Raw genomic sequence first — 12,823 nt, forward strand, 5'->3', positions numbered from 1 at the left:
TGATAGTGTGGATGGGCAGTGGAAAAACAGTTTGAACTCAAACAATTTTTGGGACACCAACTGGGTTATCCCCTTTATTCAACACCAGACAAACAAAAATCATTTGAAAAAAGAAAAAAAAAACATGCTTCTACCCTCTGGGGTTTTGCATAAACTACAAATAAAGATCACTAATTGGTGCTCTGTCCTGTGGCTTTCACTAGCCTACTAAGAGACCGGGGATGCTCAGCTTTTATGGCGGTCTGACTAGAAGGGGTGAGATTAGATGCCCTCATTGGGTGGCTTCTCCATACTGAGAGAGAAGAAGAAACAGAAGATAAAGTTACTGGTAGCTCCCCTTCTCATCTCGGCGGATTATTACATACCTGTACCGAGCCTGAGAAGGAGTCCTCTGACACACATGCATGACAATAGCCATTAGGTGAATACTTTTATAATAGCTATGGTCAAATAGCCATAAAGATGAGGAAAACAAAAACTCCAAGAAACTGAGTCGTGGAGAAAATAAAAATTTGGGGGCCAATGGTCTTCAATAATTCAAGAATACAAAGATTGTGGAGGCCTGTGGTATAGTAAGTAAGGGGTTCTTGGCAGTGTAGTCAGGCTTGGTGCGTGTGTGTGTCTGGTAGTGTAGTGATCGCACAATCCTGTGCAGATGTGATTAGTAATTAGTAATTGCTCATTAGCAATGTGTGGGTCATAATTAGGGTGCCTCCACCCAACAAGTATAAAAGGAGCCTGACTCTGTTAGTCAAGAGCAAAAAGGCAAAAAAGAAAGGATAGGAATAAGACAACAGAAAAGATGAAAAGAGAGAAAATTAGGAAAGCTAGCTGGTTGTGATGGATGGACATTTGGCAATCGGAGGTTGGCCCCATGGTGAGTGAAGGGAACGGTGCTCATGAGGCAGGTTTGCTCTTGCTGAGCATTCGGGAGGAGAAGCAGCCAAAGGGTTTTAAAGATTGTCCTGAAGACACCCTTGAATGATGATGGTGTGACAATGGTGTCTCAGCCTCCAGCTGATTATACCTAATCGGTGAGCTGGGGTTGAGGGGACATAGAGAGGGTCTAAGGCTCATAAGAAGAGAGAGAGTGCAATCCTGATTTTATTTGTTTACATTTATTCCTGTTTTTTTTATTTTTGTGGGGCTTTTGATATATTTTGGGACATTTAAGTTATTTTTTGTGGCTTAAATCCATCCCTATTGAGTCTGCAGGCTCTTAGGCAGGCCAGTGGAGCCAGGAGCTGGGATTAAAGCCCATTGGGGTGATTCCATGCAAGCAAAGGAGGTCTGGCCTGGTCAAGCAAAGCCTTTTGGAGGTGTCACACCCATTTATATTTTGTTTGTGACTTAGTTCATCATGCTTCTATGCTATTGTGTTGAAGCAGTCTGGATTCAATAAATAATGCAAATAACGGTAGAGAAAGTGCATTATCAAGATCAGCTTCAGTTTCACTCTGAAACTTTGTAATGTGTTTAGTATTGTTAAGTTGCGTGCTACTAATTTCACAAACACACCGACACTGACTTTTTCCGTAATAGTGCGGAGTATCCGACCATTCACTTCTTTATTGCCTTAACAAAAAACTCTCTAGTATGCACCACATATCCATTGCTTGGTGCCACCTACTGGTTACTATCGGCATTGTGAAACAGGTACTTTAATACAATACATAACATATCTCCTCCCTGCTAAGATTGATTGTCAATAACAAAGATTTTTTTTTTTTTTTTATAACAAATATATCTCAGAACTCTGAAAAAGAATATGTCTCTCAACTTGAACAGTCACACACTTGTATGTTCTCCATCTCAGTGGGTGTTCACTCATCATGGTAGCGTAGTGGTGGTTTAGTGACCCTCATAGGATAACGTCTGACAGTCTCTGTTACCAGAGTATGCTCCGTGTTTCATGAATCAGTGGACTTGGGTGTTTTCGGTGGTATATCTATCTCTGGAACTTGATCATTCTTGTCATGGTGAGATGTACTAGGGTGATGTGTGGTACTACTATCACTCTGGGGTAGTAACACCGGGGGGTCCACAGGAAGGTTTACTGCAGCCTGCTGAAGCTCTGGATCGGGTCATGTCAGCATCTGGTCCACATGGCATTTCCACACCCCTTGTTGCCCCACATTTATCTTGTATGACACTGGTCCAGTCTTCTCCATGACAACACCTTGTGTCCACTTCTCCTCCCCCTTCCTATAATCACGCATGAGAACAGGCTCTCCTATATCAAACTGTCTGTCCTTGGAGTGTGGTTGGTGGCACTCTTGTTGAGCATCTTGTGACCTGTGCACTACACCAGCAACACTGGGTTTCAGGAAATCCAGCCATGATCGCAGCTTGCGTCCGAGGAACAACATAGCTGGTGTCTCCTTTGTTGTTTCATGAGAGGTATTGCGGTATGTTAAAAGAAATGTATCCAGGCGTTGTTGCACAAGTGCTGTGCCTCTAGAAGATTTTAAGGAATGTTTGAATGTCTGCACGAAACTCTCGGCCAAGCCATTGGTGGCAGGATGGTACGGTGCTGAGCGGATGTGCTTTACTCCGTTGGACTTCAAAAATGTACTAAACTCTTCAGAACAGAACTGAGGTCCGTTGTCGCTCACAAGGATGTGTGGAATGTCATATCGATTGAAAAGGCTCCTGAGCACTTGAATGGTCTTACCGACTGTGGTGTTGTCCATACTATGCACCTCAGGCCACTTGGAATGTGCATCTATCACGACCAAGTACATATTTCCTTCAATTGGATCCGCAAATTCCACATGTATCCTTTCCCAGGGACTAGTGGGCCACATCCAAGGGTGTAAAGGTGCTAGCCCAGGCTCTTTTTGCATACTCTGACAAGAGTGGCAGGATTTAGCTTGGAGCTCAATTTGAGAGTCGATGCCAGGCCACCATACATAACTGCATGCCAAGCTTTTCATTTGCACTATACCTGGATGTGCTATATGGAGCTCTTTCAGAACCCGGGGGCGCAGTTTTGGTGGAACATTCACTCTCACACCCCACATAAGGCATCCCAGTTATATTGTGAGATCATGCCGGCGCAGTAAGTACGGTGCCAGTTCTTCATCTGCATCCTTTGCAGCTGGAAAATGCCCAGTGGTGACCATTTCCACAACACGAGATAAAATAGGATCAGACATGGTGTGCCGTCTGATCTCGGTGTCACTAACTGGTAGGGTGTCCAACTGAGACGTGTAAAGTTCATCTACTGCGCTTAGTTTCTCTTCGTGAGCATGGGGGATTGGTAAGCGTGAAAGACCATCAGCATTTGCATGTAATGCACCTTTCCGATATTGAATGGTGTAATCATGCGCAGACAGGAGGGGTGCCCAACGCTGCATTCGGGCGGCAGCCATTGATGGCGTACTTTTCGATGGGCTCAAGATGGAGGTTAATGGGCGATGGTCTGTGAGCAGCGTGAACTTGTTATCATAGAGATACTGGTGGAACTCGCATACTCCAAAGACTATCGCTAGCGCCTCCCTCTCGATCTGAGCATAATTTTGTTCCGCTTTACTAAGAGTTCATGATGCATAGGCTATCGGTTTTTCTTTGCCATCAGGCATAACGTGCGAGAGCACAGCTCCGACCCCATAAGGTGAAGCGTCGCACGCGAGTCGAAGGGGCAGTTCTGCATGATAATGAGTCAGTACCTCCTGCGATACTAGGAGTAATTTAGCTTCCTGGAAAGCGACTCACAGGCTGATATCCACTGCCATCGCTTCTCCTTATTTAGCAGTTCATTCAGTGGTTTCAAGATAGTGGACAGGTCAGGGATGAAACGTCCATAGTAGTTTAACATTCCCAGAAAAGAACGTAATTGACTAACCTCTTTTGGTGCTGGGGCCTCCACAATGGCACACACCTTTTCTGGCGATTTGTGAAGTCCTGATGCATCAATTATGTGACCCAAATATTCCACAGACTCCTGGAAGAACAAGCACTTCTCTTGCTTAAGATGCAGGCCATACTCCTCTAGCCTACCCAGAACTGTATCCAGAGTTTTGAGGTGGGTCTGCTCATCAGGGCCACTCACAAGGATGTCGTCCAGGTAACAGTGAGTATACGGCAGTCCGAGAAGCACTAGGTCCATAGCCTTCTGAAATAAAGCGGGTGATGACGCTACACCAAAGGGTAAGCGATTAAAACAGAATAGTCCTTTTTGCGTTGAGATAGTCAGCAGCTTCCTAGACTTCTCTTCCACCTACATCTGCAGATAGGCATTTGACAAGTCTAATTTACTAAAGCGTTGACCACCTGCTAGAGAGGCAAAAAGGTCCTCAATGCGTGGAATTGGGTACTTATCCACACAGAGAGCTGGGTTAAATGTAACCTTGAAATCCCCACAAAGTCTAATTGTGCCATCCTTTTTGCTTATGGGCACCACGGGTGTGGCCCAGTCACTGTGCTCCACTGGTGAGATCACTCCAAGCGCAGTCGCGTTTTAATTCGGCCTCCACTCGAGGTCGAAGGGCATAAGGGACGTTCCGTGGTGGACAGAATTTGGGTGCACTGTTAGGTCTGAGAGTCAGTCTGGCCTTAATTCCTTTCATTGTGCCTAGCTTTTTAGAGAAAACAGCTGAGTGTTTGTTTAACACAGACTCCAAGTTTTCTTTTTTTTGCTCAATGGCATGCACCATCTTTAAGTCTTTCCAGTTCAGTTTAATAACTCTCAGCCATTCTCTACCAAACAGTGGGGGTGCATCTACTTTCACTACATACAAAGGCAACTTAGCACATTGATTATTTAATTTGACCTGCACTTTGATAACCCCTTCTGGTGCCAGTGGCTCCCCAGTGTATGTCTTTAGCATGATATCCGTGGGTTGCAGAGCCACTTGGCTCAGTGTGCTTCTGTACTGCTCCCAAGGAATCAAAGACACTGCAGCTCCAGTATCCAATTCCATTTCCATTTTCTTCCCGTTTACTATAGGCAGCACGGAAATTCGTGAATATTTGCCTTTTTGAGACAAAGAATACAGTCCTAACTCATTGTCAGTATCAGATTTATTTTATTCACTCTCACTTTCATCTTTCCCTGCCTCAACCTGATGAATTCTCTTCTTATTAGTTTGCATCCTTCGCTTAATGGCATTATCCTTTTTAGTAAGATCTCCCTCTTTCCATTTCTTTTCTCTGTCCTGATAGCTTTTGGTTTTGTTCCTACACATGTTCTTAGTGTGGCCTTTTTTTCCACACTGGTGGCATTCACGGTCTTTATACCAACAATCATCATCAGTATGATTAATTTTCCTGCAACGGCAGCATTTGTCACAGTTTTTAGAAAGCACCGCGTTCACTTTAAGGGAAGCACTTAGCTGCTGCACGTTGCGCGCTGCTGTCTCCGCGGAAACTGCGTAATCCACTGCTTTCTGAAACGTGAGATCTTTCTCAGTCAACAGGCGCTTCTGAACAGTTTCACACTTTAGTCCACAAACAAACCTGTCTCATAGTGCATCTTCCAAATATGCACCAAACTCACAATGTTCCGAAAGACTTTTCAGCACCGCTACGTACTGTGCTATCGTTTCCCCTTCCCCCTGATTACGCTTGTGGAACCGATATCTCTCCGCTATCACGAGTGGTTTAGGGGCGAAATGGGCTTGTAAAACTTCCACAACACGGTGATACTCCATCTCCCCTGGCTTCGTAGGCGCTACCAAACTGCGTAGTAGTCTGTACGTTTTAGGTCCCATTACACTAAACAACACAGGCAATTTCTTCGTGGTCGTAATGTCATTAGCCAGTATTTAATGTTCAAAACGTTCAATATACGTCATCCATTGCTCACCAGCGTCCTCGAAGGGATCCATCAGTCCGATTACTCCAGCCATGTTGTCGGCACATTGCACTCCACGTTAGACTCAGCGGCGGAAAAGAAGCTCCTTTAAGTCTAAACCAGCTCACTAGCTAGCCAATACGCAGCGCGGTCGGTTCTTTCATTGACACAACTCGTCGCCAATTTATGTTATGTTGCGTGCTACTAATTTCACAAACACACCAGCACTGACTTTTTCCGTAATAGTACGGAGTATCCGACCACTCACTTCTTTATTGCCTTAACAAAAAACTCTCTAGTATGCACCACATATCCATTGCTTGGTGCCACCTACTGGTTACTATTGGCATTGTGGAACAGGTACTTTAATACAATACATAACAAGTATAGCTTTGTAGAGCAAGGTGTGTTTTTTATTTCGAGAACAGTGCAATAAAGATTCAAATTTTGCAATGCATAAAACTAAAGTATTTGATTTACTGAGCTTTGTAATTGTCTATACTTTCAATGTTTTTATATAACTATATTGCAGTTGTTTAATTCATACAGTATCTAAACATTCTGTAGTGTTTATATTGTGTAAAGGCTCATTTATACTTCATGCTCAGAACACGTACGCGCCCACATCATGGCTGCCAAGCATTCCCAGCGTTCATTTGATGCGTCCTCTGAGCAGGTCCTCAGAAATTAACGTGATGCGTGCACGAGTTGCAGTACCAGCAAAAAGTTGGGGGGCGCAGTCTGCTAAAAGTTGAAATGTGACGTCAGAGTCTCCACGAGACTGATGTGCGTGCTTCTATGTTTGATAGATAGATAGATAGATAGATAGATAGATAGATAGATAGATAGATAGATAGATAGATAGATAGATAGATAGATACTTTATTAATCCCAATGGGAAATTCACATATTGATGAATGGTTTGAAGTGGTGAAGCAAAATGCCGACATACAGATGCATTCGTGGTGCTTTTATATTCAAGCATTGCATATTCCCGATCGTAATGACACAATACATTTTAAAAGTCTCACATACCGTCTTCTGTGCCGTCTTTTTTTCTAGGGCTTCCTCCGGTACTGACAGCAGTGGCAAATAGCAATAGTTCGCCACACTGAGCACATTAAATGTATGATATTCCAACTCTCCGCACATTTAGAATCCTTAGATTTATACTTGATATCACTTTCATGATGAAATGCATTGAAGTATGTATGTTATATTTTACAGATAAATAGGTAATTTCGTTTAAATAATACTGTTAATAATGACACACATGGGGGTGACACGGTGGTGGAGCGGTTGTGCTGCTGTCTTGCAGGGAGTCACGTCGCTGATATTCCCTGCCTGGAATTTACATGTTTTCCTGCTGGGTCTCCACAGTGTGCTCCAGTTTTCTTCCAAAAATATGCAGATTTGGTGACACTAAAATGATGCTAGTGTATGTGAGTGCTCGTATTCACCTTGCGATGAGCTGTTGCCTCGTCCAGGGATTGTTTCAGCCTCGTGCCCAATACTAGCTGAAATGGACAAATCCCTGGACTGATGAAATTAATCATTAAACATCCTTTTCAGAGATATTGTGGTAAGGTGTCATCTGAGTTTAATGGGTGTTCCAGGCAATTCACAACACAGCGAAGCCGAACCAGTTCTCCCCGTGATAATATCTTGCACTGCCACCTGGTGGATTCCTCTAGATTCACGTAAAGTACACACGCAAGTATAAACAGTACAACGCTTTTGTAAAAGGAGCATGTGTCACGTCGCGTGAAGTATAAATCCGGCCTTAGGGAAAAGAAAAAAAGTGCTTGAAACTGCCTGCCTCTTAAAACTAGGACACCCTGCTTTATTTGTACCAGCACATTTTGGATTAGAAAATGAGATCATATATAACATTAACAGTAACTTTGTGCTTTGTTCTGTGAAGTTTACATATGTGAAATCTTATTTTTTACACCTAGGACTTTAAAAATGTTTAACTACTTTGGGATTTTATTTAATATTTAATTCAGAGGTGTTTTTCTTAAGTATTTATCCAAAGCTGATTGATGAAGATCAAAATATATTGAAATGTGTTATGTAAATGATCCTAACTGATAAACGGAATCTTTCGTTAGATTTCTTGAAGGCTGCCGTGAACCTTTCAGGAACGCACATGGTGGCTCCACCTATAGGTGCAAATAAAGGATGGCCATGTTTGAATTTCACATATAATGATGGCTCAAGACTTTTTAATTTAGTATTTTGTACAGCAGATGGTATCTTTTATTAAGAATGTGAAATAATGTTCAATAGTACACTTTATCTGTTTCTCATTATACTTTTGAAATTAACACAGAATCACTTAATTTCTATATAAGATGTCTATTGTCTATATATAAAACTTACTTTTCATTAATGTGCCATCTACTGCATGCTTTATTTAAAGGTTTGATAAGAAGAATAAAACCAACTGGTATATAAAAGAAATATAATTACAGGTAGACCACAATTGAGATCCTTGTTAAAACTGTCAGTTCGGCTGTAAGATTGTGGAGAAAACAGATATATTCCTAGTTAAAGGCATTTTGCAGCATACAGCTATAGCGTTAACTTAAATTCATTTATACTGTGCATTGTTTTCATGTTTCAGTGAAATATTCTTAAGCAATGAGAAATATTTATTGTGATTACTGACTTTATGTTGCTGACACTAGTTATAACAAATGAACCTGAAAATTCTAATAATTAAAAAATGTAATATATATATAATATATATATATACTGCAGTGGGTTGGCACTCTGCCCAGGATTGGTTCCTGCCTTGTGCTCTGTGTTGGCTGGGATTGGCTCCAGCAGACCCCCATGACCCTGTGTTTGGATTCAGCGGGTTGGACAATGGTTGGATGGATATATATATATATATATAATATATATATTATTAAAGAAAGTATTAGTGATAATATAGTATCCTTCAATATATACTATGGTGTTTTCAAGAATCAATGGTAGGCAATTATTCAATGCAAGGAATCTAAACTATAAGGCATATACATATAAAAATAAAAAAAAACATTCATAATCAGTCATTACGCAAAACACAGAGTTGATTGTAAAGTAAGTGGTAAACAACATACACAATTCCTACAACATAAATGACACAAAAACTTAGAATGGGGCATAGTTGTGGGTTCGCTTCCTGGTTCCTCCCTGTGTGGATAGCGCTTTGAGTACTGAGAAAAGCGCTATATAAATGTAATGAATTATTATTATTATAAAAAAAGATTTTTTTAACAAACAGGTGCATATAGGCATAAGATAGCAGATTAATTTGATAAAAACATTTTGGTTGTAGTATTCTTTCTTTTTAAAGTCGACTGTGAATACACAGGAAAACAATCATGAGTGCTGAATCTTGGTTTTTCAATGGTCCAGATTGATTAATGGCAGTATTTTTTTCTACTTCTTTCTTGCATTGCTCATGGGTATCAATCACCAATACCATAATTATTTTGTTTCATCTCCCTCTCCAACATTTAACCAGTGCTTTATGCTTGTAATGCTCTAGGAGCTTTCAAATTAGGTTTTTTAATCAAACTTAGTGCTATGAATATGTTAACTGTTTCAAAGTCTTCCACTATTTTATTATATCTTTGGGGTATGATCAAAAAATCTCAGGTATCCCAGAAAAATTAGATTATCATCTCATTTGTATTATTTATATTATATACAAATAATGGATTTTCTCATTGTTTCATTTCCATTGTCTATTTTGTGTTAATTAGATTTAAAGTCCCTTATTACCAGAGTCAAAATAATTCACCATGAAAAATTTTATTGAACCCTTGGTGGCCAGTGGAGGTCTGACAATGATTTGAGTGTAAATTACTTTTTTCTTCCATCTGTTCATTTTATTCTCTTTTTTATCTCTTTTAACAATGATATCTTGATTAGCTTTCAATTTCTGTCAGAAGCTGGAGTAACTGTAGCACCAGTCAACAGCACCAAATTAGTCTTGGAAGAACCTCACAGAATCAGCTTTCAAGTTTATGTGTTTTAGCAATGTTACGTTCACAGTAAATTTCAAGTTAGATTGAGTGAAAAATGTACACTTACAATTTTTTTGGTAGCATTATAAACATTTGAACCATTAATAATCCTTCAAAATGTCATGTCTTGAACTTAACACTTCATTATTAAATAAAAACAAACCTAAAATAAAGTCCCCCTTTTGTGTTATATGAATCCTGTATATTCACACCTGGTAAGATGAATAAGCTCTACAAGGTACTGATTAAAGAATTAATAGTTAACATGACTGTCCTAAATTTTAACTTTTAATAAACAGTGTAATTCTTTCACACAGAAATGAATGGCTATGAATAAGAACAAAGCAAATATACAATTAGAAACACCATACTAAAAACAGGGGTATCTTTTTATATAGTTGCTTAATTTTTTGAAAATATAAATTAAGTATAAAATATTATAGATAAGTGTATTGATTTTGAAATTCATTTGATTGGCCTGTAAATCTTGTCTAAGGTCTGAGGAAGAGACAATCAAGTAATAACAAATGTAAAGTGTAATTTAAAATATGTCAGCATGGTGGCGCATAGTGGTGCTGCATCAAAGCTTCACTTAACACACTTAGAGATTGTCAGCATGGGTTTTCCCTGGTTACTCTGATTTCCTCTAACATTATAAATTTGTGCATGTCACATTAATTGCTGCTCTAAACTATACAGGCAAATGACCAACTTTAATGTAACAGAGAAAAAATTAAGGGTCAGAAAATAAATTAAAGGAATAACGTGTGACCATCACTGACAGAAATGCATGCTTTGGATCCTCCAGTTTGTGTATTATTTGTAATGTGGCAACCCTATATTATTACTTTAAGGGAAGATGTAAAGCAATTCTGTAGAATTGTTGCACTGGAAGTTTTAATTTGCTTTCCTTAAAGTAATACTAGGGGGCTTTGCCCCCTGCTTGCTTCGTTCGGCAACCCCCTAGACCAGCACTACGCGCTAGCCTCTTTGCGGTTCTGCTGCTCGCGTATCTGGATGAGGATGTACAATTGAAACAGATTTTTAGTTTCATGGGAATTGTTACATATGCATAATAGAACTACAGTAACTATTTTAAATTACAGCGAGTAATTAACCATATTAAAAAATAGTAAAACGTAATAATTTGAAAGTAAATTATGTTTCATGTTGCATTTGAGTTATTTGTTGTGTAATACGATTTTGTTCTGTTTGGCTTTGAAATTAACATGCAATTACTTTTTAAACTTACACTTTTACTGTAAAACTTTATTAAAAGCAATCGTTTGAATAACATTTTTGTCAATATTGCATTGAACTGTGTTTGGACTTTCATTGTGACAACACAACGTATAACTGCCTATGATTGAATTTCGTTTCTTTCTCTCTATTAAATAAAATGAATGTTTGGCTCTGAGGTTTGTTAATTGTCTTTGCAAAAGCTATTCTAATGGGAAACTGTTAATGTTTTAATACAAATGACATATAAAGATCTCCTTTGTTGTCTAATGTTATCCGCGGAAGATGTACTACATTACCTTTCTTAGATACATCCTTCTTTCTACAGTAAATCATGTGATGGAAGACCGGACGGTGTTAACGGTGTCTGTCAAAAGCATTCACACAAATGAGAGGTGAGAGTACCGTGTGCATGGCTGAATATGGTTGAGAGGAAGGCGTGACTTATGGCCAAAGTCTTGTCTCGCTGGACTTGAAAACAATCTTTTGGAATTCCCTTGGAAGCTTTCAGTGCTTAATATTAATGGACTTAATTTATCCTTTCTGACATTTGTCAACATAAAAAGAGTCATAAAGTCAAAGTGAAAACAAATCTCCACAAAGTGGACTAAATTCATTACAAATATAAAATTAAAAAATAATTAATTACATAAGTATGCACTCCCTTTTTAATATGACACACTTAAATCATCACTGGGGCAGCCAATTGGCTTTAGAGGCCGCATAATTAGTTCAATGGAGATCACTTGTCTGTAGTGAAGGGGTTTCAATTGATTGTAGTATAAATGCAGGTGTATCTAGAAGGTCCTGCTTTTAGTAAGTTAGTATCATGGCCTAACCTACCCAATGAAGACAAAAGAACACTCCAAGCAGTTCTTTGAAAAGATAATTGAAAAGCACAAATTGGGATAGATACAAGAAAAACTCCATTTCACTAAATATCCCTTGGGGTACAACTAAACCTGTCATTAAGACATAGAAAGAGTATGATACAACTGTGAATCTGCATAGAGGAAGCCATCTTCAACAACTGAGTGTTCATGCAAGAAGACTGGTGAGGGAATCCACCAAGAGACCTATGATAACTCTGAAGGAATTACAAGCTACATCTACAGATGAGATTGGGGACGCATAAAACAAATGTTGCATTGTGCCTCACCAGTCACAGGTTTTTGGGAGAGTGGCAAAGTGAAAGCCACTGTTACAAAGTGCACATGACATCTCAGCAGAAAGCATATGGAAGAATCTGAAGTGAGCTGGAAGAAGGTACTAATGTCTGACGAGACCAAAACTGAGATCTTTGGTCATCAGATTAAACTCCATGTTTGGCAAAAGCCAAACTCTGCACATTATCAACATTACCCAATCATTTCTCAACAGCAAGGTATATGGCGGCATTATTCAGTGGGGAAGCTTCTCTGAAGAAGGCCCTGGGAGGCTTCTGAGGGTACATTGTTAAATTAATGCAGACAAATGCAGGGAAATCATGGAGAAAAATCTGATGTAGTATGTATGAAACCAGTGCTATGAGAGATTTGTTTTCCAGCAAGACAAAAACCCCAAGCATAAGTCCAAAGCCACACAGAAATGGCTTAAAAACAATAATGCCTTGGACTGGCCAAGACAGAGTCCAGATCTCAGTGCAGTTGAGAATTTGTAGCAGGACTTGAAAAAGCCTGTTCACTCACGAGCCCCATGCAATCTGACAGAGCTTGAGCAGTTTTACAAACAATTTTGAGGATATACTACTGGATCCAGGTGT

General features: G+C 39.6%; 1 protein-coding gene across 1 annotated transcript; it reads right to left on the bottom strand.

Annotated features, from left to right (window-relative positions):
• Positions 1–2,084: 2,084 nt before the first annotated feature.
• On the bottom strand, positions 2,085–3,023 carry LOC127528336 (uncharacterized protein K02A2.6-like). Its single transcript, XM_051928785.1, has one exon. It carries the CDS (start codon positions 3,021–3,023, stop codon positions 2,085–2,087), a length of 939 nt encoding a protein of 312 aa, XP_051784745.1.
• Positions 3,024–12,823: the final 9,800 nt, after the last annotated feature.

This window comes from Erpetoichthys calabaricus, chromosome 6, assembly GCF_900747795.2.
Source record: "Erpetoichthys calabaricus chromosome 6, fErpCal1.3, whole genome shotgun sequence".
NCBI lineage: Eukaryota > Metazoa > Chordata > Cladistia > Polypteriformes > Polypteridae > Erpetoichthys > Erpetoichthys calabaricus.

What these genes read in the sequence shown, in the direction of transcription:
- LOC127528336 (XM_051928785.1), bottom strand. Translation starts at nt 3,023, where the DNA reads ATGTGGGGTGTGAGAGTGAATGTTCCACCAAAACTGCGCCCCCGGGTT.